Source organism: Anastrepha ludens, chromosome 6 (genome assembly GCF_028408465.1).
Source record: "Anastrepha ludens isolate Willacy chromosome 6, idAnaLude1.1, whole genome shotgun sequence".
NCBI classification, from domain to species: Eukaryota; Metazoa; Arthropoda; class Insecta; order Diptera; family Tephritidae; genus Anastrepha; species Anastrepha ludens.
Genome location: NC_071502.1, coordinates 40,607,311 through 40,633,875, shown reverse-complemented (window position 1 = coordinate 40,633,875; position 26,565 = coordinate 40,607,311). Strand labels below are relative to the sequence as shown.

Sequence of the window (26,565 nt, the reverse complement as noted above, 5' to 3'; positions counted from 1 at the left end):
TCGATTATTTTGCCTCTGTTATTTGTTGTAGGTGACCCCCAAAGAGGACTCCACCCATTAAAATCACCCAGAAGGATGATAGGATCCAAAAAGGGGTTTATTAAATTTAGGATTTCTGTACTACTAAATGGTTGCTCAGGTGGAATGTAACATGTAATAATTGTAATTTTAAAACCTATATCTACTTCTACAGCAACAGACTGAATATTAGAAGCTATTGGGATAAATTTATGGCTGAGAGATTTTTTTACAAACATAGCCACACCTTGTTTGCATGTTTTGTTGTTGGGGTTATTGCTAAAGTAACTAAGGTATTTGTTTGGAGCGTAAGCTGTTTTACTATGTGGAATGTGTGTTTCTTGTAGGCAAACTATTTCAGGCGAGTACTCATGTAAAATTAAATCAAGGTCAACATAGTTGTTGAGAAGACCATTAATATTCCATTGTACTATCTTCATGATTTAATTCTCCTTAAGAGTGTTTGTTTCTGAGGTAGTAGCTTGAGAGTCAGGATTAAGAGCGAAATTTGAAGAGTCAGGATTAAGAGAGAGATTTGAAGAGTTTGTTGGAAGAGAAGAAAGAGAAGAGGTGAATTCGTGTGGAATAGAAATCATTTGGGCGAGAAAGTTATCGATTAGCATTCTTTGTTGTGTTTGATTATCATCTGAGTTCATTTCAAGTGAGTTGTTGCCTGAAGCGATAGTGCTTGGGCTATTTGTTGATATTTTGTTGTTTGTTGTGGGAGTACTAGAATTATTTGTTGGATTTTCGTTATTGTTATTGTTGATTTGATTTGGTTTGGAGAAATTGGTTTGGTTTGAAATAATGTTTTGTTGTTGGTTGGTTGCGGATTGCTTTATTAGATTGGAGAAAGGAGTCGAATTCTCATTTAATTGGGGTGGAACTTGTTGTTTGTGTAGAGCTATGGCTTCGCGCATAGTGCATTTTTTATCAGTTTTAATTGAGATGATTTGTTTCATTTGGATGAATTTTGGGCAATCTCTGCTTGAGGATGAGTGAGCACCCGAACAGTTAGCACAAAAGGTGCGGGAGCATGACAAATCGCCGTGAGGGGGAAGTGAGCAATTTGCACATACAGGCGTTTTTTTGCATCGTTTGAGTGTGTGGCCAAGTAGTTGACAACTCTTGCACCGCATGGGGTTAGGATAGAACTGTTTTACTTTTGTTGTATACCATGACACTTCAATTTTCTCAGGCAAGTGGTAGAGATCAAAGGTTAATAGAATGACTCCAGAAGGCGCGGATTTGCCGTCAACGAATTTTAGAAACTTGTATACAGAAGTAACTCCTTGATCCTTTAGATTGTCAACTATTTCATTTTCAGAGACGTTATTTAAACACGGTGCAAATATTGTGCCTTTAGTAGAGTTAAGGTTGTTATGAAGTTCAAACTTAACTGGGCAGACGCCAAGAAGGGCTTTAGTTTGCAGAAATTTGTTAGCTATATTCATATTTTTAACAAACAGAAGTAAATTTCCGTCTCTTAGCTCTGAAATGTTTAAAATGTCGGTACTTACATTTTTAAGTGCCTTGTGAACAGCAAAGCAAGAGTATTTGCTAAGGGGCTTGGATGTATCAAGTGCACTTGCAATTAAGTATTTGGGGTTTTCTTTTATCACTGCCGGCAGTGCTGGGAACAACTCCTTAGTAATTGTTTGTGCTTTCTTTCTTTTGCGTTGAGGGCTTGCCGAAAGCAAGGCAAACCGGTTATCCCCGAGAGGGGGAGGCATTATTTCTTACCGAAGTCCGCAAGGTGAGAAGCAATATAAGGTCGTAAACAAATAAACTAAATAAAAAATGTTCAACTACTTTTTTGCAATTGTTTCTACATGAAGTCGCTTGTGTAAGTAATTACGATCATTTTGAACCCAGAATTATTAAAATCGGTTCATTTTTGACTATGTTATGGGAATTAAAAAAAAAAATTTTCTTATAATATATAATTAAAAAAAATTGAGTTTGAGGCGAAAAACAAAATTGCCGATAACTCTTGAAAAAAATTTTTTTCGGGCGAACAAAAAAATACGTGTCTCATTATTTTGACCAGAGAGCAACATATTTAAGTTACATCGAAATCGAAGAACATGACCCGAATAGCCCGGTTGAATTGAAATGGAAAGCATCTATAAGTATTTAAAAAGCAAAAAAAAAAAGAAACACCATTGTTAGCACCTTGTAACTCTGAATGAAACTGAAATGTCATCTTGACGACGAGCATAAACTTTAAATTCTTTGATCGATAATTTATGAGATATCAATCACTACAGCCATCTACCGAGAAAGCAATGAATTTCTTGTGCGGATGCATCCGTGCTTACTATATGTAACTTTCTTGGATAACAAACAAAAAGTTATTTTTTGTGGCATGGTGTATTTCCTCTAACTGCAAAATTCATTACCTTATATTCGTAGAACTTTTCTTTTTTAAATAAATTTAAATAAATAATTGTTTAAATAAACATCTTTAACAAATATTTCAACACCTTTAAAATTCTTAATGCAATTTCACACTTATTTAAGGACTTTTCCGTACTTTTAAAAGCGCTTTAAAAATAATTTATGCTCTTAGTCGTAAAAACCACTTCACGCTGACAACGTTATCGCACACATTTTCCGCCCATCTATTCATTTACGCCAAAAATTTGCTATCATTTTATTATGCTGTAATTTGCATGCCATGGCGTATGAGTGACATACCGCGAATTCCTCGGCCGTACTTGTGTATGTATATGTATGTGCATTAATATCTATGTAAGTTTATATACCTATACGCTCTGGTCGGCTACTCACTCACGCATTTATATTCAATTTATTATTTTTAATTAAATCAAATATGCATCAAGATAGGTGCGCGTGAAATTGTCGCTCGAGTTAATATCAAAAGGAATAAACATACACACATACATGTGTATATGTACACTGTGTACATAAATAAATAAATAAGCTAAATAAGCTGGCGGTAAGTAACGCCTAATGTTTAGTGGCAAGTTTGTCGAGCAAAAAGAATCGTTAAATCGAATGTGCGCCTTGCTGCGTGCCAACCCAGTCGAACTAATTTTAATACACACCTAGTTTGGGACTCTGCTCCGCGCTGGGCTGCGCAACTGACACTGAAATACTAAACTTGGCACGCTTTAATAGTTATTTTTACTTTCTACTTCAGTGTACATATTTTATTCAACTCGTAGTGTAGTTCTTGTTTATGTGACTGGCCACCCCACATAAGGAGGAGACACATCCTATTTACTATGCTGGCTAGCCTTGATTATGGCACGCATACACATCGGTAATCAACGCAGCGGTGATGAGGGCATGATGACCGCGCATTGGTGTCTCACTAACCTGCTCGAGGGAGATTCAACAGTTGTTTGCGTGCTGAGTTGACCATGCTTTTCACCACTTGGGTCAGTCCTGTTCATTGGCGCTTCTTTCGTAGCAGCTTTTGTAGTGATTTCGTTCGTGCTCTTAATTTTTTGTCTTGCTCGCTTTGAGCACAAACAGCTGTGCACAGCTACCTTCAAGTAATAATAGTGAAGTGGTGGGATATTATTGAAAAGTTTCTTGATTCAAGTTGCTGTTGAGAATATTTAATATATACTCTGTTGATACTGTAAGTACAGACACTTGTGCGTTATCAATCATAGTGAGGTGAAAGTGATAAACCAAAACTAATTAGACATTTTTAGTTTATGAAATTAGTTGAAAAATTACTTTTATTGTCCATAATCCAAAAACATGTGTCATCTAGCAGGTGTTCTTCGTTTGTAGGAGCTACAGCAAGTGCCGAAAATACCCTCTTAAACCACTTACCAATATATGTAGTACTGTACGTACAACTGTCGGAGTTACGTGTATTTTGCGTGACTGTCACTCAGATGACACACGGCGTGCTGTTCACTGGGGACGGGAAATATCAAATGATATGTGAAGTCTTTCTTTATAGCAAACCACCGAGTGCATTTCTTCCACGAAAAAGCATCGCATTAAAATCAATTTCTGGTTGGAGGTAGCTTACAATTGTAGGGTCCATCTATTTTGGCGAAACAATAAGACGTGTATGCACTATAAACTTATTTCTTATTTCATTTTAATATTTTTTTTATGAAAATATAGCCCATTCTCCTACAAAAACCATACAAATCCAAATTTCACACTTTATGCAAATTAAAGAAAAATTCAACAAATTTTCACACTTTTAAATTAGCATTTATAGAAAAAATCATTTATGCAGCTTTATAGTCACTTGAATCAGGTAAAGTGTAAATTTCAAGCAGCTCGACAACAGAATTTTCATTTTGCAACTGTGTTTTTGCTGGCGGTCTTTTGCATTTTCTCTTTTATTCGGAAGAAAACACCCAACATCGTCAATTGTGCATCTTAATGTTCCTTCCATAAACGGAGATACCTACAATTTTATGCCGCCTCCGAGAGAGTTTCGAACAAAGAACTCATATCCAATTTTGTTTGTCCTTCTACAAACGGAGATACCTACAATTTTATGCCGCCTCCGAGAGAGTTTCGAACAAAGAACTCATATCCAATTTTGTTTTATTTTTCAATTGTTTGATGAAAAAAGTTTATAGCGATGATTGTCTATCTCGTGCTAGAGTTGATGAGTGGTTTACACGTTTCAGAGATGGTTTTGAAGACATAAATCACAATGAACATACGGGTGAATACATCAGTAATAACCGAAAACTCTATTGAAATTGTTCGTAAATTTATTAAAAATGAATCGAAATCATCGTTGAAATTCATGGAATCGGACTTGAGTACCTCCAAAGCATCGACTTATCACATTTTAACTGATCTTTTGGGATTACGAAAGGTGTGTGCACGTTTCATTCCGCACAAGTTAACTGAGAACCAAAAATTGATCAGAATTCAACATTTGAAAGACCTCACTAAAAAGACGAGAAAAGACGAAAACTTCCTTTACAACTTTATAACTGGTGATGAGACGTGGTGTTTCCAGCATGAACCTCGTCAAAGTGTCGAATGAAAGGGCCCATACGAGCCACCACCCAAAAAATCGCGTTCGAAGAAGTCAAAAATCAAGTCAAGCCTCATTTGTTTTTACGATTCCAAGGGAATTGCTCACAATTAATTCGGGCCAATGGGTCAAACCGTCAATGCAATTTTCTGTCTTGGCGTTTTGAAGCGTGTGCTGCATCGCATTCGTCGGGTTCGCCCTGAATACCGCGAAGGAGGAAGCTGGCGCTTATTGTATGATAATACACCATCTCATCAATCCACTCTTTGACTGATTTTTTGACTGGAAATTGCATTTTAACCATCAATCACTCACCGTATTCGCCTGATATGGTTCCATGCGACTTCTATCTATTCGTAAAATTGCCTTTGACCATGAAAGGAAAACGTTTTGCGTCCGTAGAGGCCATCCAAAAGGTTTGTACCGAGGTCAATGACCTGAATCAGCTTTAATAGATCATTTTCCAACTAGAAAAAAATAGAAAGATTCTAGTCACCCTGTAACTAGTATGGTATACGAGGTGTGTTCAAAAAGTATCGCGAATTTTGTGTTTTTTTCAAAAATATTTATTTATTCATTAATATCTATTTTGTCCCCTTCAAAGTAGTCCCCATGCGATATTATGCACTTGTGCTAACGTTTTTTCCAATCTTCGAAGCACTTCAAAAAATATTCTTTTTTTGAATCTTGTTCAGCTCCTTCTTCGATGCCTTCTTTATCTCGTCAATCGTAGCATAGCGTCGTCTTTTCATGGGCCTCTTCAGTTCCAGGAACAAGAAAAAGTCACAGGGGGTGGCATCATTAGTGTGTTGTTTTTGGCCAAAAAGTCGCGGCCAAGCAACGATGTACGAGCAAGGGCGTTATCGTGATACAATAACCAATTTTTGTTCTTCCACAAATACGGTCGTTCCTAGCGGATTGCTTCGCGCAAATTGCGCATAACTTGCAGGTAATATTCCTTATTGACCGTTTTATCCTGTGGCAAGAACTCATGATGCACAACGCCGCTGCAAACGAAGAAAACGGTAAGCAAAACTTTTACATTCGACCGAACTTGGCGCGCTTTTTTCGGTCTTGGTTCGTGCGCCAGCTTCCATTGAGATGATTGAGCTTTGATTTCCACGTCATAACCATAAACCCACGATTCGTCACCAGTTATGACCCTCTGGAGCAAATATGGGTCGTCGCGGACAGAGTCCAACATCTCATTAGCAATGTTCATGCGATGTTGCTTTTGGTCGAAATTGAGCAGTTTTGGTACGAATTTCGCGGCGACCCGTCTCATACCCAAATCATTGAAAAAAATCGAATGGCATGAGCCAATCGATATGTCTAGGTCCTCAGCAATTTCTCTAATGGGGATTCGACGATTTGCCAATACCATTTTCTTCACTTCATCAATTTTTTCGTCTGTTGTTGAAGTGCTCGGGCGTCCGGCACGCTTTTCGTCGTTCACATCTTCTCGGCCTTCTGAGAACATTTTGAATCACCGATAATCGTTGCTTTGGTCCAAAGTAGCTTTTCCGTATGACACAGTCAACATTCGGAATGCATCCGTGCACTCAATTTCGTTTTTCACACAAATTTGATACAGGTTCTTTGATCCATTTTTTGAATAGGTAAAAATCGAAGACTAGCCGAAACACGTGCAAGCAGAGCAGCTGTCAACAATTAATTGAACATTCAAAATGGCCGAACTCGTCGGCATGAGTGAGAGACGTGAGTACCAACATATCGCCACAAAAAAATCGAAATTCGAATATACATAACCTGCGAAAATTCAAAATTCGCACTACCTTTTGAACATACCTCGTATAACATCCCCCATTACATACCAGCTAATAAACAGTAATGCTTTGCTGCGTAGCTTGGCTTTTCACTACAGGATCGAAGTCACTAATTATGTGCCATTAAGATTTTACTCTTTTCATCGGTTGATTTGTAATTTCTTTATTCTGGACTTACAAAGAAAATATGAATTTACACGGCAACGTCTTTAATGAAGGAATAAAAAAGGATGTTGAAATAAACATTTGTGACATCGAATGAGCGTTAAGATGCAAGCATTGCTTTGAGTACTTTTATATTCAATCGATTAGCCATGTAATAACTCAACAAAAATGTTTTCAATTAAAATCCTTCTTAAAAGTGGATTTTATAGTTATTTGCAATTAAGCACTACCATTTTTGAAATGCACCCATCAAATCACCATTGATTGAAACATTTTACAGCTCTGGTAAGCAATTAATTGACTTTTCGCAAGCATCGTAAACATTTTCTATCATAGTTGCAATCTGTTGTTCATAAATTGCATTGTAATATACCCAGCATTTTCAATTAATTACTTCAATGAATTAAATAATTACGATATTTCATGCTTAATTTTGCTACAAATCTTTGTTTAACAGTCATTGGCTTAATATTATATTTGCCTTGAGGCACTCAATATCATTTTTTATTTCTTAATAAGTTGTAAATAATAAAAAAGCGGTGTAGGTATAAAAACTACGACAATTCGATCCGAAAAGTATCGCGATTTAATTGCCTAGGATGTTGGCTTAGCGAAACATGGAGAAATGACAGAGAAATTTGCTGTCGGATTAAAACAGCGAGGGAAACTTTCTTCAATTACTGGAAAGCTCTTTCCAATAAAAGCTTGAACATGAAATTACGTCTTCGGTACCTTAAATGCTACGTTTGATCTGTTTTGTTGTACGGCGTGGAGGCATGCGCACTAAATGTTACGAGTATGAACAAATTAAAGGCGTTTGAGATGTGGCGCTATCGGTGGATGATGAAAATATCGTGGACAGAAAAAGATAGTAACAAAGAAGTCTTAACGAAACTGAGCTGTTACTAACGACAAAGCGCCGCCAAATCGTATATTTTGGTCATATTATGCTTGGTCCTAAATATGAGTTGTTGCAACGGAATGTGCAAGGTAATGAATGTCGAGGGCAAATTTGGAAGGAAGCTTAAGTTTTAGTTAAGTAACATAAGAAAGTGAACATGATCAAGATCCATTGGGCGCTAAGTTGAAGTAGCGCGAAGTCGAGAAAATTACCAAAATATTGTATCTAATTTTTTATAGTTTTGTTAAATGCAAAAAATAAGAAAAAATTATTTATCATATTTGTATTAAAATTAATGAACAATTTATTGCTGTGACCGCTTATATTCTGTATTAATAATTTGCAAATAAAGAAGTATAAATAAAACGGTTTTCTTTTAGATTTTTCTATACGTTTACTTTTTATTTACAGCATCCAGATCTCATAGCTCCACACACAAGTAGCAACAGTATTTTAAAATTTCATGCGATGTCTTCTTCGCGATTATCCACTCCAGAACAATAATTAAAATATAAAAATAAAAAATATTTCAAAGAACTAAAAAATTCGTATATCAAATCCAAAGATTCGGAAGTGGTGGCCTTATTAATACTTAATGATCTGGAAATATTTCTTTACACCGGATTCAAGCTATTTTTCATACGAAGAGAAACGGAGTACTGAATATTTCTATACAAGTCTTGAGAATAAAATATTAATGCTTTAATGAAAATTGTACTAAAAAAATAGTAATAGGTTAATAGAATAACGGATCATTAAATTTTTTTAGGGTGTGGCACTTCCCTAATCGTGGTTTGCGATTGTATATATGGCAATCAAATTTTGCGCCTCGTCTTCCACACCGAACTTTTCAAGCAGGACATGCCGCGGTTTTTAGTTCCACTACGAATGATGTGAGGTTTTTAACTAGTCGTTGCAAACCTTATTCAACATTTGCGCTCATCTGAGGCAAACAAGATGGTAAAGGATTACAGTGACGTATACAGAAAAATGCTTAACGTTTTATTTGGAAAGAATGATAAGAATACTAAAATTATTTTCCCCGTCATATACGAGGTTTTGAATCCAGTAAGGAACATAACCATGCCGACTATGCGGCGGCATTAGTCTCTTAAGGGTCTGTTAATTGGTCAGCTGACTGTACATAGATAAGTGTGATGGTGCTTGTTTTAAGTACTTGATTCAAGTACAGTACAGAATTCAAAATCGCACTGTGGGCATTAAAAATTAAAACTATAGAAAAACCTTCATATGGCATACATTTTTGTGGTCTCTCATTTGGTTGATTGTATCAAGAAAAATACCACAAATCGTCCCCTTAGTATAACAATAGCCTATGTGCTCATAGGCTATTATTTTTTTATTGAATTTTTGGATTCTCCATCGTCGATTTTATATGTGGTCAAAATTTGGTCAAATTCTAGTTCCACAAAGTGGGTCAAAACGTCAGTCAAAAATAATAAATATTTACAGACATAACGAGATTTGAGTGAGAGCTACTTTCGACAAAATGTTTGAAATTCATTTTCTCAAAACATCAAAAAATTTATAGGCTATTTTAATACTAAGGGGACGAAATATGCCCTTCTATTTGGCACAAATACTTGTTGCGAAGATCACGAAGGGAAATTACCTAGGAGTTAAAGTACACGAGAAATGCGATTTGATTTGGAAGAACAGAAGGGGAAAGTAAAGAGATTCGATCAGGTCATATTCATATTCGCATCTAACCAAAGTCTCTTTTCTTAACTTAATCTTCGACACGTGTATTCAAATAAGTGGACTAAGTACTGACAGTACAATTAAAAGTTGTATCTGGTAATTTGGTTTTTGCTTGCCAAATAACCCATATACAATATTTTTTATATAAGGTATACCTATCTGGCGGCCGCTGTAGCCGAATGGGTTGGTGCGTGACTACCATTCGGATTTCAGACAGAGATCGTTGGTTGGAATCTCGGTGAAAGACCAAAAATGCAGGTGAAAGACCAAAATGCAGTTGAAAGACCAAAATGCAGTTGTTTCTAATAGCAGTTGCCCCTCGGCAGGCAATGGCAAACCTACGAGTGTATTTCTGCTATGAAAAAGTACCTCAAAAAAATATCTGCCGTCCGGAATCGGCTTGAAACTGTAGGTCCCTCCATTTATGAAACAACATCAAGACGCACACCATAAATAGGAGGAGGAGCTCGGCCAAACACACAAAAAGGGTGTACGCGCCAATTATATATATATATATATATATATATAATATAATATATATATTATAATATATATATTATATATATACCTATGTGGCAAACACATACAAATATACGAATCTTTCAGTAAGTTCGCCAGTATCGGAATCTGCATTACGATTATTCGATAAAGGGCTCAATAAGAGCCTTACTGAAACCACCGAAAGAAGGGTTGATCGTGCAGCAGTTGAGCTGAACTGTGCATTAACAGAACTTACTAACACACAATAGATTTTGCGTGCACACTCTGTACTTAACATAACATCGTATTAACAGCGTACAGTAACAGTGATTGAGAGCAAACGGTAAGCAACACATAAATGAATAGATAAAAAGCGCTGCTTCGCGCTCACCGCATACCAAAAACTCATGCAACTGATAAGTACTTGAGCAATAATAACAAAAACAACTGTAAGCAGATTGCTGTGCCCAACTGCACACATCACAATTGTAGCCGGCATCAGTAGCATCACCAAAATCGTAAAATGAAAACAATTGCCAATGAATAACGAGACTTGTGAATTGTTGAGGCGACACTCAATATTAGTCGACGTTTGATATTTGCGCTGATCGGTTGTTAGTGATCGACAATCTGTGTGCGGTGGTTTTTCTTTTGGCTTGTAGGCGATTAAGGGAAGATTTGGAGGCTGTTTTGTTAGAGTGTAAATAAAAGGTTACAAATTGGAAAATTAGTGGAATACAAATAACAGCAAATAAAAATATAAAAAAATAATAATAAAAGTAAAAAACAACAACAATATGAGCATATGGGAAATTATTTACTTAGAGTTTTGTTGTAAAGTGATGTGAATGTACATACATATTTACATCTGTGCTTCAATGCGAGTACAAATTTCGAACCTAATATACATACATATGTATGTATGTACTTAGCACATGTTTGCGTCTAACTAAAAATAAAAATTGCGTTGAAATAAAATTAAAAAATAAACAACCTGCGGATTAGCTAAATTGTATAAAAGTATTGAAAGTGAGCGGAAAATGGGCCGGTGATGCTATTTATTTCGGTGAGGCTAAACACAGGCCGCCAAAATAAAACGTTAAAAAAACAAAAACCAAAAAAAATCAAAAACAAAAGATACAATCAATCGGAAATACACATTTGAAAAGAAAGAATTGTTGCAAATTTTGTGCTTCGGTGAATTTATTTTTATTGTGGAGCATTTGTGGGTGATTTGCTTCACTTTCGTTTTCTTGAAAATCATATCGCATTTATTAATAGATCGTATTTTTTATAAATAATCTAAAAGACACTTTTTGAGGGAAAGAGCGTAAACAGACATATATACGTACATACATATGTATGTATGTTTTCATATAAGTATGAATATTGAGTAGTTATCTCTCAGATTATTGCCATGCAGCAGCAACTGGCTCATTTGGGATCACTTTCGGTGTCTAAAAAACACAAATTTCTATTTGTTCTATTTATTTCAATTACCCTTTGGACAATTAACGAATATTTAGAACTTCAGTGCATGCAAATATTTATATAAGCTTCTTCTATATTAGTGTTTGTTTGCGTGTGTTTACACTCCTCAATGAATGTATGTGTATGCGTGTGTGCCCCGTTTATTTTGCACTGTCAAGTGCAAACATTCATCATTGCTGGAGCTATCCACATGCAAACATGCAAGTTATATATACCAGCAAATATATATCTATAAACAAAAAAAAACAAAAACGAATTCTCAATAGGCTATTCGTGTGTACGAAGCTGCACCCACACGCTTTTTTGAATAGAGTGACATTGAAAGTGAAAATTTTTGTAATTAGTAGAGTTGTAATAAAAAACTAAAAACAAAAAACAAACCATTAATTCGCCTCAGTCTAACTTAACGATCTAAGTGCTGTTCGACATTTGTATTTGCGTTTTGTGCTACTGTTTTCCAACTACGTAATACAAATTGTAGTCTAAAAGTTATACACCGATCCTGGATTTTTACATGCGCGAGCGACATTTGAACAAAATGCCACGTGGTGGTACAACAACAGCGTGAGTTTTAGTAAAAAGTTTTAAATTACGAATACTGTTGCATAGACATGTTATAATGCTAGTTTTAATTCTTTATATGCATCCCAAAACGTGATATATATGCGATTTTATGTGATATAGAAAATAAACTTTTTCGTTTTATTTTCGCCATATAAAGGTTGTCCGATTTAGATAATTTTTTTCTGGCTATTATTCAGTTCCTGGTCAGTAGAATTATTGTTTACATGCTAGTCTGACTAGCTGTTTTGTCGTCATTTGCGAATGGCGCGCCACATCTTCGACGCCCATATTATCAGAACAGAATCGTTAGTACTTCAGTTTTGTTATTGCATTCGGTTATTTATTGTGTATCCATATGATTTTTTCTCTTATTTACCCTAATGCAAAATTATAAGCGCACCACTTTTTTGTTTTTTTTAAATATACATAGTTCACAGTACAGCAAAAATCATATATCGCAAAGTTTCGAAATTTGTGCAGAATTTTTTCAAAATTTCGTAAAAAAATTAAACCCTTTACTAGATTTTCTCGATTTCTCTCGTATACAGTGTTATAGTCCATTGAATTTTAGTGCAATAGAGTGCAAGTTTCAGAGACTGAAATCTACCGTTGATTTTTGGCAATTTTTTTCGCTGGGGTATCACGCCATCTCTTCCATGTTCGAAGGTTTTATATTGAAGAAAAAGCCTAGCACCGTCAAAAAAAAATTTCAAAAATCAACGGTATTTTGCACTCACTTGAAACTTACTTTTTGTTACATTAAAACTCAATGAGCTATAAAACTGCATACTTAGTACAGCTCTAAAACTTTTTATTAAAATGTTGAAGGTTTTGATGACATTTTGTAATTTTTTTTTTAATTGTGTTGAAAGTTTGAAACTTTGCATTGTATGGTTTTCATTGTGGTATAAACTATAATTTTATTTAAAAAAAGAAAGAAGAAATAGTAGGGGCTCGAATTTATAGTGGCCAAGCAAACAGAGATAGACGTAATTCATTTGCAGCAAACTTGAAGAGAAAAAAATTGTATTTATTAAATTTTAAATTGAATGTGGAAACAGTGTCGAAATACGTTTAGATGAAGTTTTCTCCTTTAGAATGCAATAAAAAAGTGGGCTTTCATTTCACTTTTAAATATGCATCAGCTTAAAAGGAGAATATTTATTTATATACTGCCAATTTTTACAAGCAATCATTGATTTCTGAGTTGAGTTAGAAATCTTAGAATAGAATAATAATAAATAGTAGGTTAGATTGAAGCATTTGCCTACTCCGTCTCTTAGCCCATTGTGATGCCGCATGGGGAACTTGTCCTTATCTCTCTTAAAACCTGCATGTACTTTTGAAAAATTTTAGAAAATCTCCGATTTCTACAGTACTGAGATCTTCCAATTCATCCTAGAATTGTCTACCTAAAATGGTAATTCTACGTTTGGATAGAGCAGGACCATAGCACAGAAGGTACGAGATCGTTTCTTCCTCATCTACATAGACAACTTCTGCAGAAGTCATGTGTTTGCTCACTCAACCTCTGGGCGTACCTGTCTATTAGGTAATAAATTAATAAAGAATAATGATAAGCAAATACTTGTACCATATCGTAGAAAGTTGTCCAGGCTTTTTCTCTTTAAGAGAAGTCTGTTCTTATATCCAACAGATCGAAGGTTTCACCATTTTATCTCGCCTCTGAAAGGCAATGATTTCTATTAGAAAAATAGTTTGATGTTCAATGTTCGCAGATAATAGAACTATCGGAGACGAACAATCTGCGTGACATGGAACCACAGGTTCATAAAGGTTCTATGGTTGTGTGTGCAGTATGGTCTCTTAGCGAAAAAGCATTTTTATATTTCACCATCAAAAAACTATACTACATTCTCTCAGTAAATTATTGACGCAGCTTTTTATTCAACTGATTGACTTTTTTTTCTGTAGCTAAACATTTTTAGATTCTTAACAAACTCCTGCCTTTCTTGGCAAACTAGGCCTCTTCTTTTCGCCGAGCCTGGATTAGAGCTGCTTAAAATTACATTTCTTTGTGAAAATATTGAGTTATACCAATTTTATGAGATATAACCGTACTCGCTAGCGACGAATCTTGATCGATAACTTTGTTGTTGCTTTCACATGCAAATTTTTCGTTAAGTGAGCCAAGCAGAGAGGTAACAAGTAGAAAAGTGTCGAACAGTACAGGCCTATCATGCGAACTGTGCACTTTGTTTGTGTCTCTTGGACAGGAACAGGGTGGCAGTTGGGTTTAATAATACTCGTAATTAAGAATAATAAAAACATGGTTAGTTAATTCAAGTTGCACTCGAATTTCTTCAGTGAGATTTAGATAACATTGGGAAATTAAAATATTTAGTTGTGGCAAACGAGAACCATTTGGTTCATATTTTATTTAAGTTTTCTATAGATTCTGATTAAAAAGTTGAAAATCTTGACGAAATTTTTCTGAACTTGTTAAATTCTTGTGAGTTTTGCATAAAGTTTGTTAAAGTTTTTGTTAAAGAAAGAGCTATTTTTTTTTTAATTAATGAAAAAACCCGAAAAATATTGTAAAAAAATAAAGCGCCTTAATTATGTGCGCACAAGTGAACCTCTAAAAATCATTTAACGGAAAAAAATTATATTATAAATTTGTATATATTATATTTATATTGCATACAAAATTGTATATTTAAGTTTTTAAAAAAATCTGCCGACAAAAATAATACATAATTAGACATTCAGATTTTTTTCCATCAAAGTCCAGCTCAACAATAACTATCTGTTGAACAAACTTGCTTCTGTGGAAAATGTAAAATATAAAAGTAAAATTTTATAATTCGCTGCCCAAAGCAATAAATATTTTTGGTGGACCACCTTAACGTACACATAAAATATACACTTACGCGTTATATCTGATGCCAACTAATTTGTGCACACTACTTTAAATGTGTGTCCATGTGTATGTGTGTGTACGATAAAATGATTATTATACATATTGTCGCTTTCTTTAATCGAGGAGCGATCTTTTTGTGGCAGACCACTGCTCACCCGCAGGATTTCTATTTTCATGCGATGAACACTACTCCAGTCATATGTATGTAGATATGTATAAATTTATATACGTGCATATACCTATGTATGTATATATTCGTACATGTGATCGTCCGAATCACCAACAAACAAACTTTAGAGGGGCGATTGCAATTTGCTCTATGTGGTGCATATTCTAGGGAACAAATTTATTTATTGTCTGCTGGTTAGTATTTATGTATGGTATGTGTATGTACGCACATGCGAGAAATGGGAGGAGTAAGAAATCATAATTATTTTCATGCTTTCCCAGCAACACTTGCAGCCCATAAATAAAATGCAATAAAAAAAAAAAAAATTTGTTCACTAACACATTTGCAATGAATTCTTCGAAACTCTCATCAGTAATGTCAAGTTGTCTGCGTTCAAGTGTAACATTTCTATTGTCGATTTGCTTGGCTTATCGCTGATCTTGTATAGACACTGCAGACGTTATTTTCATTTTTCCCCTGATCGTTTTTGGTGTTTTTTATTTTTTAGTTATCAGTTGATTGTTTTTGTTTTTGTGTGCTGGTAATTGAACTTGACTTTATGTTCTGTTAGTTTTCATTGACTTGGGGTTGCTTCTAGCGTAATGAGATGTGGCAAATGAGCTTTTTAGGAGCAGCAGCTGATAAAACAATTATTATTAAATATTTGTAGACACTTGATGATGCTGCAGAATAAATCATACTTATGTACTTACAATCATTCAGAAAACTATGCGTACCCCATCATAAAAATGTACAGTGAACCAAAAATAAACTGGGACACTTGTTTGCAACGACTTCAATCCTTTATAACTTCAGAACGGTTCAACCAATTTGCAAAAGGCAAAATCCAATATAAAGTGTTCAATTCAGTATTTTATTATAAAAGAATGAAAATAATTTAATATACAAATTATTTGGAAATTTTTCAGTAAACAAAACAATACCTTACTTTTACGATTCAAACCTAATGTGGGGCAGTATTGAAAATATGGAAATAAAGGAAAATTTATGAACTAATATTTTGTACAGTATCTCCTTGCACTAATTAACGCTTACATACGTCTTTGCTCGAAGTCTACGAGAGGTTCGGTATTATCTCTTGGAACATTTACCCATATCTTTTCAATGGCTGATTTTAGATAGTTTTTACCACTAATCTGCCGCTGGCGCATCTATTTTTCAATGTGGGGCCACAAGTGCCCACTGGGATTGATATCTGGGCTCTGAGGAGGATGGGGTAATACTTTTTTTATACATTCTAAAGCAATTATTCCCTTACAATCAGCGCAGTATGCGTTGGGTCGTTGTCGTGCATGAAGGTTCGATCTGAATATGTTGAATTTCCACTTGTCGTGAAAATTATTTTGCTGTACATTTTTTCTCGGCTTGCTAACGTCTTCTTTATGATAGTTCAACCTTTTATTCACATTAATCCTTGAAATAAGGTGACTTTTTCTTGGAGTGTACGCTCTGTATTCGTTATGTATATATATATATAATTGGCGCCTACACCTTTTTTGGGTATTTGGCCGAGCTCCTCCTTTTATTTGGTGTGTGCGTCTTACTGTTGTTTCACAAATGGAGGGACTTACAGTTTGAAGCCGACTCCAAACGCCAGATATTTTTTATGAGGAGCTTTTTCATGTCAGAAATACACTCGAGGGTTTGCCATTGCCTGCCGAGGAGCGACCACTATTACAAAAAATTGTTCTTCATTTTGGTGTTTCACGGATATTTGAACCTAGGTTCTCCGAATGATAGTCATGCACCAACCCATTCGGTTACGGTGGCCGCCTGTGCAGAAAATTTCTGATAGTTTGTAGCTGTACGTCCACGATTGACGAATTTTTAAGTTATTTGGCAATATTAACTGCAAAAAGGTATAATGTAAAGTAAGTGGGCTAATCGGGTAATGCGGTCAAAGTCTGTATTTTTCATAATAACGAACATGCACTAGAAAGATTGCTTATGAACTTCAAAATTCATAATACGGATGTTTTACGCTGCTCGGCTTTTGAATTGGACTCTTTACTGATGAGCAGTTGATCAAAATATTTTGTGAAGTGCAGTCGCTTTGTTTTTCAGTGGCGTGTAATATTATGAATGAGGAGATGGGCATACTTTTTGCATCAAAGACTTTTTATGTGCCGCGTTTTACATTGCAAAGAATGACAAGGAGTAATGCATTCCTTAGCCTGCCAATACTGAACGAAGCCACAGAAAAAGACCTTGTGAAATATACATTAGAAATAGAATCAAGACTTTGCGGGCTCACAGGACGCGATATTCCTTCCTGGCGTTTCAATTGGTGGAAAGAAATAAAGTGCCAAACAATTTTCGGTGCTCAAGCAATGTGCAGGGAAAGGTTGGATTCCTGTGCAGGCACAAAAAATGAGTATAGTTTTCGCTCTCAAACGGGATCGTCTTTTAATATAGCAACGGGTTTCACAAAAGAAAATGTAAAAATGTTTCTAGATTTACTTAAGCAAGAGTATGAGAACTCAAATTTCCACCATCTGCTATACAGAATGTGGATTTATATTTACCTAAGTTGAACAATTTTTTTTTTCCAAATATTCAACCAAGAAGGTCATTAATTAAAATAAAAAAATATATATATGAATAAATTCATTGGCTTATTATTAACTCTTACAATTGTTTTTGGTGACTTTATCTAGTGGCTTGCTTTACTCGAATACCCACATTACCCACCATTTTTCTTTTCATCAACTTTTAAGGTGGTCTCAGTTATTCTATATTATTAGGCGAAAACGATTATATTAGGGTATATTTTGCAGTAAAATATAAAGATAAATTAATATCTGTTAGAAAGAAAACAAGATCGCTTTCCCATTACGATTATTTTTTGCAAAAATTAATATCAAAGTAAAATGGTGGACACATTTGAGTTAAAATTGGAAACTAACTAAGAAAAAAATGGGTTTCATTGTATTTTTTCAATATATTAAGTACTTTCAACTTGGGTTTTTCCAATTAAAATTTCCGCGATTTGCCGCACACTTTTACCCCCGGGATGGTATTTCACCATCAGTTCTTTTAAGTCAATCGATGCTTGCAATATATAGAAATATAGTTATTGTTTACCTACTTCTTTTCTTCAATGTTTGTGGTGAAGATGATTGAGTGAGAATATTATAATTCAGTGGAAAATCTGTATTGCTTTTTTGTTGAAGGAAGTTGTAAGATACTCACACATACGTATACCCAAGGAAAGACTGTTCAAATGGTTAACAGATGAAAAAAGTAATTAACTTTTGTGATTGAAAAGTTGAAGTTCCAGCATGCAAATGCCTACATCCATGATGTATGCTCGTATGAATGTACGTAGAGTATGTATAAGTATTACACACACTGCTAACTTTACTGTCGCCTTCACTTCAAGCCTGCGATGCAACTCATAAAGCAATAATTTCTACATGAAAACTTCATAATTAAAACATTACATGGGAGTGACTTAATATAGGCTTTTGAGAATTTATCAGAGTACTATTTTCCTTTCAATTTCTAAAAGATTGTTGAAGCTATGCAAAATAGGAGCATTTAAAAATAAATAAAATGCTAGCATGCAGCCGGCACATTGCTTACTTTCACGTTCCTTATTATTTGTATACTGAACAATAATGCAGTCGTCTATTCGTATTTATGTATGAGTGTATATTTGTATGCACTTACATACTTACATAAGTATTTTCTCTTTGCGCCTTTTGTTATCACTGAAGTTGCTTTTACTTTTTTTTTACTTTGGCATGGAAATGGTTTGGCCTACGGCAAATCGTTTAGTATGTACTTACACATGTGTGTATGTATGCATGGAAGTGTGCAAGGCAGAGTCAGTCAGATAAACTGATAGACAGTCAACGGCATAAATGGTAAAGTAGCAGCATAAAAGAAGCATCACTGCTGCATCGCATTTGGTCACACATCCCCACACATACACATACTTGTACAGAGTTACGCATTTTTCGTATACTGGTATATGTAGGTATGTCATGGCATGCGGATGCATGGAAGCATTTCACCTTCGCTGCCACAAAGTAGCAACCTGCAACTTGCAACATGCCGGTAATGTTGCAGCAACGCTTTTGTTTTGTTTAACTTTGTAGGTAAGCAGACATGTTTAGTTTACCCGAGAAAACACGTGCGAACACAAATATTTATAAGTACGTAGGTACATTAGGGTCGTTCTTATTAGTGTGTAAAAATTCGACGAATATGGAGTTCTACAGCTCGGGTGATTAGCTCATATCGGAAATTGTGGTTCAGTTCACGATACTCACACTTGAGTTCAAAATAATATAATATTAGCGCGTGCAATCAACAAGTTTTTGTTTCTATTTGCCTCTTTTTTCTTTTGTTTTTCTGGAAAATAAATTGCATTCTTCAATAAAAATCATTGTACAAAATTCACAAAAATTTAAAAAAAAAATTAAAAAAAAAAATACTTTAAAATGTCCAACTACTTATTCAGAAGTTCTCCAAACTTTGAACAAAATTCCGAAAATTAAAAAAAAACTAAAAAATTTTTACAAATTACAATTTTTAGAAAAGTTCTGGGTATGCAGTTTTATAGCCCAATATACGAGTATATAATATTTTGGTACAAAAGTACAGTTTTAGTACAAAAAGTGCAAGTTTCAAGTATCATAGTTCAGAACTCTCTTCGATTTTTAACAATTTTTGCACTGAGGTGTTGATCATTTCCTTCCATAAAATGAAGGTTCAACATCGTATGCAAAAAAAAAAAAATTCAAAACTCAAAGAGAATTTTGAGCCACTTGAACGTTGCATTAAAATTTAATGGTCTATAAAACTGCATACCAAAAATTTTTGTAAAAATTCTGAATAAAAAGTTGGAAATTGTGATATATTTTTCCTATTATTTTTTTTAATTTTTGTGAATTTTGCGCAAAGTTCGAAAATTTGAATTCTATGGTTTTTTGTGTGGAAAGCTCTATATTTTTATAAAAAAATATAGAAAACACAAAATAAAAATTAAATATAAAAAGTAAACTTGTTAATTCACCGCGTTCATAAAGGGTGATTAAGTTTTGAAGGCCGGTGTTGATTATCGGCCTCGGCGACACACCTCGAAAGACCACCAAATGCAAATAGTTCCTTATCTAAAGGGTGGTAAAGTTTCAAAGGCCGGTGTTGATTTCGAATAAAATACAATTTTTTTAGTAAATTATTATCATTTCTCATTTTATGATAATATTTGTGTAGCTCAATTACGTACAAAACAAAATATCGGCCAAATGCCGGCCGCGGCCTCGGCGGCACACCTCCATCCGATGGTCCAAATTTTCGATGACGCTGAGACATAATTGAGGTTCTATGTCGTTAATGTGCCGAATTATCTCATCTTTAGCTCTTGAATTGTTGCTGGCTTATCGACGTACACCTTTTCTTTCAAATAACCCCAAAGAAAGAAATCCAACGGCGTCGTTGACGTTTAGGTGTGGTTCACATTCAACATCGGCTCTTGAAATTTAACCACCGTTTATTATTTTGAACACAGGTGTATTATGCGCTTCATCGTTTAGCAATGAGGCTAAACTTTGACTTAATGGCCATGTAAATAAGCAAAATTTCTATATTGGAATGCAGCACATCAAGCAATCATGACTAAGAAACCATTAAAGATTGAAAACTTATTTTTTGATCCGCTCAAAATATTATGTAGTCATGAGCTAAATTCATTTTTTCGACCAGAATCTTGAAACTAAGGAAAATAAAAATAAAAAAACGAATGTTTATTAATTTTATTAGACATGAAAAACAAAAAAAATTCGGTTAAAGTAAAATAAAAAACAATTTGAATTATATATTACTTAAATGAGCGAAAATAAATGTAAAAAAATACGCGACAAACAAACTGGCGTATCGAATAAAGGGTTGCCTTACAATATCAAAGTTGCGGTAAAATTTTTAAGCGGGAAAATGTAGATTTTTTATTGTTATTCCGAAAAGAAAAAGAAAAATTAAAGGTATCATAATTTATTTCTTCAAATCGGGAATATTTAATAAACTATAATTTGTACTATTAGATAATTAAAAAAAATATGTATCATTACCATCATCGCGCAGCTTCACAGCTCGGGGTGGGCTTTAGCTTCGTTCACGATTCGTTTCCATGCATCTCGATCCTCGGCAAACGTTCTCCAGTTTCTAACAACCAGTGTCCTCAGGTCTACTATGACTGGTTGAAACCATGTTAGTAGTGGACGTCCGCGTGTTTTAGGCTCTTCGGGGTTGTATCACATGATTGATTTCTGAGGGTGGTCATTTCTTAGACGCATAATATGATTCAACCATCGCAGTCTTTGGGACTTGACGTATTTCACGATGTCCTCGCCATTACATAGGTACAGTAATTCTTTGTTGTAGTGTAACCGGTAGATACCATCTTGCAGTCGTAGCGAACCAAACCCCTTCGCAGGACTTTGCGCTCGAATACTCTTAGACACAACTCATCTCTGGATGAAAGCAATCCTGTTTTGTAATGTTTCTTGTGAGCTATTGTCCTTTTGTATCATGACGCTCAGATACTGAAACGATTGTACGCCCTCGAAACGGTAAGTGCCAATTATCATGTCTTCTCTCCACCTTGCCGATCCCCTCACGGTACTACCGTTAAGTAAATCGTTAGGAGGTGGTTGAGCACTAGGCTCTACGTTAGTTACTCTTGGATGTACTTTAATTCTCCCCAGTTGTGTTTATTATTATATGAAGAAAACCAATCCACGTCGACTTAAGAGTTTGTTTCTTTGTCAAATATCGTCTGCTTAACTGTCGCTTACTTTGCAGACGTCTGCGTGCTTAAATCCGTTGCTAAGAACGTTTTTTTGGGTATACGTCGTGAACTCGCTTATTTAACGACGTTCGACCATCTGGAGGCCAACATTCGCCACTCTGTTATCGACATTTGCTTACGATACTCGAAAATTGGGCGAGAATTGAACTTCTAAATTGCTCGAGATATTTTTTAAGCACCAATAGCTTCGAATTTAAATAATATGAATAAAATTACCGTTTTTTCCAATGCCAAAGTAGGTGACCTTACTACTGGGGAGTACTAGAGGAAGAGATCAGCACTTGTGCGAATGCCACGCACTTCGTAGAATGCATTTATCATATTTCTATATTACCATGTCTTCGATAACATGGGCGATTTACCAACGGTTTCGTCGGAGAGGCAGATTAAATCCGCACGAAAATCGGGATTGCTCCAGAAAACGTCGTGATAATTCTTCACCTGAGTATCACAGAGGACCTCCGGAGCCACTAATTGAATTCTTCATAAATGGGCAGCCTGTATGATATATCATAACCTGATGATTAACCCTTTATAAAGCAGCTTCTCTTATGTACTAAATAATCAAACACTGTTTCGGAAATTTTTGGCATATAAAACTAGGAATTCGTTTGCAACACTTCAACTAAAAAATGCTCCCTTCCTATACCAAATAATCAAATTCTATTTCGAAAATCTCTTGCAAAGAAAAACATTAATCCTTATTTTATACTTTTACTTATACTTACAATATAAAAGAGCCACCCTAATGTGCTGCATATAATGCGCCAAGTTTCACTCGATTGTACAATACAAAACTCACCTTACTGCATGTGCCTCAGCAACCAAGGCATGAACTCACCTACCTCCACTCCAACTACTGCTATTTTGTGTACTCTGTTAACGGTGCTATCTCATTTTCCGCATCCATAGTACTTGTAACATGAAGAAGATTCACGAAGTTGTTATTGTACAAAATTAAAAATTTACTTTGATAATGAAGCTGTTAATGGTGATTACGTTGGCTCTTTAACATTTGCTGTCAGTTAACTAGTAGTTGCAGTTACTTTTGTTGTTATTGTTGTTGTTGTGATACATTATACATTGGATTTTCACTTTTTACTTAAAAGCGTCAATTACTTATTAGACGCATGCGCAAGTGATTGCCGCTGTCGGTCGATGCCTGTCGACTGTGCTCGCCTCAGCGCAAGCAAGGCAGTGCTTCTGCTGCAAAACAGCAAAACAGCAACCAACAAACCGCGGCTTCCTTTAGCAATTCTCTGCGGTATGAAAACAATTGTTGCCACGACCTAAGCACGTTTCACCTTACCACCAATTCAAATTATGATCGTCTGTCATAAATAAATGAAGCAGCAAAGTTGATTATTAAGTCACAGTATTTTGCTGGTTTCGGTTGCAAGCGCGCAGTTGTAGCAGAGCGCAATTGACGACCGTAGCTAATGTAGGAGCGGCTGTACATGGCTGCAAGAGGCTGGTGAACATTAATAATAATGTTAGTAGTAAGTACTTTCTTTTTCACATGAACAAATGCGCACACATATATTATATATATATCTATATATATAGACATAATAGCTTAAATATAGACAAGGCATGCAATCGTGCGCTTTGATGCACCTGAGAGTTATCGTGCCACTGCCAGCAAGCCAGAAAGCCAAACCGCCAGCACATTTGTCTTGCATTTCGGGAGCCTCTCAACCACCTATGGCTTTAAGTTAGAGTTTTTTAATATTTTCAATTTATTTTTTGTTTGTTATTTTTTATATTTTTTGACTTAACTTTTCACCGCCTTCAGCTTTGAAACGGTGTGACACTTGCACCGCATACGAAAGTTCATGTGCTGTACATCTGGTTGCATATCTCTTTACAATGGGAAAATTTTAATCCAATGAAAGTGTCAGTGAAGTTAATGAACTTGTGAAAATTAGTTAAAAATGTAATTGTGTATGTGAATATACGTATATATCCATCATATCTTTTGAACGCCCGATGGTAACAGTCAATAGGAATTTTTCCACTCTCTATCCATCTCCGGAGGAATGGAGTAAGTGATTCTCACTAAACAAATTCGACAATATTGTCTATACAGAAGACTTTAAAATGGTTTGTGGTGTTGTAGCAGGTACTCAGGGACTTAGAATTGAAAAATCTGTACGTCTTCCTGATGCCTGTAGTGTCTTTCAGGCGGAAGTATTGGCAATTGGCTTGTAAGTGACTAATTGCAGATTTCTCTTTTAAGGGCAATATCGCTACGCACTGGATTCGGCTACAATAACCTCTAAACTGGTGAAACATAATAGGAAAAGCCTTACCATCTTGAGTGAAAATCTTAACGTTACCTTAATTTGGGCCCCGAGACATCGGAACATTCAAGGAAATGAAAAAGCAGATGAACTAGCTAGAGGGAGATTTGCCATAAATAACGCTCTTGCAGAAGCGATATTCATACCACTGAGTGTGTGAAAAACAATTTCCTCAAAATACCTCCGAATCACGTGTTGAAAATGGAGAGACCAAACGACATGCAAAATTAGCAGAACGTTATGGCCCAGCTACAAACTCAAACAAACGTCAACTTTGATAAACATGAAGCATTGGGACGCCTGGCGACTCACGGTAGTCATAACTGGCTTTTGGTCTATCGGGGAACAAGTAGCCAAAATGGGCATCCCTAACAACACTCACTGTCACAGTTGTAAGCAACCAGAGAAAAAGGAAACGATTTTTCATTTCTCCTGCGAATACCAAGCCTAGGTATTGCTGTTATGTGGGAGGTTTTTGGTTCTTGACCGATTTCGGTAATTCTTCATAGAAAATTACTTTTAGCTTACATAAACTTTTTATTATTTGTACCAAATATGAGTTATTTTGATTCATTCAAATTAGAGATATCCCGTTTTTTCCTTTTAACTTTTGCTTAAGTTGTTGTGCGTACGGGCGGACAGATAGTCTTCTCATCATACTTTAAAGGTATAGGTTTTTAATAAAATATATATATATATATATCTATATTAATGTGTATACCTATCCCAATTCCGTTATACTGTAACAATAAATAAAGAACTATTCGCCTTATTCTTCTTCGTTTCATTTTCCTTGATCTTCCTAACACAAAACACGTCTTCTTCCTTCGCTGTCACTACCAGCATATGCTGCTTCAAATACTTTCCTTCTCATTTCCATGTAGTTTCTGCAGCATCGAAGAAAAGCCTCTCCTAACCTTCTGCGAGCTATTTTTCCAATCAATCTCCAAAAGCAGTTTCTTTTCTGACAGTACGTGCTTCGTAATGTTTTGATCCCTTTTAGCTTAAATTGGACTGGATTCCGGAGAGCTACTTCGTTTGTTGTCAACAGGCCTTTAAGTACAGATGTACATGTACACGCCAGCATCTGGGGATATCCTTTAGTTCTCATGCGATAACTGGAGATGTTCCCTACATTTTCAATGCCAGCCAGACGGCGATAAAATCCCTCACAAAATAGTCGACAACCTCCAAGGTAGCCGTGAAATGCTACACACCTCTAACCAGATGAAGATTCACCACTTTAGGTAGATACTTCTTTAATGAATTGGCAGATCTCAGCAATATGAAAATCAGGGATCTTCTATAGTTTCTGAGAGATTCAAATCGGTTTTAGGAAAGTTCAGGACTGGTTCTCCATGCGTTATTATCACGGGTATTTTCGGAATTATTGGAATTATAAAATGTTTTATAATACATTTTAAGACTGCAGCCAAAATATTTTGGAAACATATTTAAATAAATAAATTATATAATTCCGGTGAAAAAATGCAATTTTTTTCGGTGAGGCACCCAATTGTGGAATATTTATTAACTTGACATTCACACGCGAATTTAATCGCAGCAACTTTAAATCAGAGTATTTTATTAAATGAAACAAAATAAAATAAAAAAAAATGCGTCATTGACCACTGGAGTAAAGCGCATTGACCTCAACACAAGAGCAGCACCGACACTACTCACCACCACTTAAGTGACCCACAACAAATGCTCATAATAATTAGGTATTTATTTAATAGAGCTGCTGTGGTTGTATATCGAATTTGAAGCTACAATGCACTTTTACAACAAAACTTAATGGGAACTAATTAGAAATTGGATTGAACTTTTTTACAATTATTTTCAAAATATTGTAATTTTATATCCAGCTTTTTTTGCAATTATTTTCAAAATATTGCTATTTTATATGCAGCTATGACTTAAAATATGAGAAAAGCCATTATTTTCATAAATGTTGTAAAGATATGTCTTCCCGTTATATAGCTTCAATAAAACAATATATTACAAAAAATGATATTAAAAATTAAAAACAAATATTCGTAAGAAATTTCGTATGTTATTAAAGAAACAGAAAAGGAAAATTAAGTGGAATTTGTAGTGACCAAGAAAAAAATGCCGTGAAATAAGAAATCCTCGTTTTTTTAACCATTGCAATTTAATTTTCGTTGTTTATAAACATATACACACATAAACAGTTATCATGAGATATTTATATAAATATGTATACTTTTTATAATTAGTGGACTGACT

General features: G+C 35.0%; 1 protein-coding gene across 6 annotated transcripts in view; it reads left to right on the top strand.

The window, feature by feature from the left end:
- Positions 1 to 26,565, top strand: part of LOC128866060 (uncharacterized) — a 108,414-nt gene that overhangs the window by 58,387 nt on the left and 23,462 nt on the right. The window contains exons 1-2 of one of the 6 annotated variants that reach the window (XM_054106548.1): positions 10,541 to 10,769; positions 11,827 to 12,124. The exons of 3 other annotated variants lie outside the window; for them this stretch is intronic. Coding sequence is in view for 1 of the 3 variants with exons in the window: in XM_054106550.1 (XP_053962525.1) it covers positions 12,075 to 12,124 (50 nt within the window). In the remaining 2 variants the exon portion in view is untranslated. Of the gene's footprint in view, positions 1 to 10,540; positions 10,781 to 11,826; positions 12,125 to 26,565 lie in introns of those variants that run through there. 2 more of the 6 variants (XM_054106547.1, XM_054106550.1) reach the window with 2 other exon arrangements.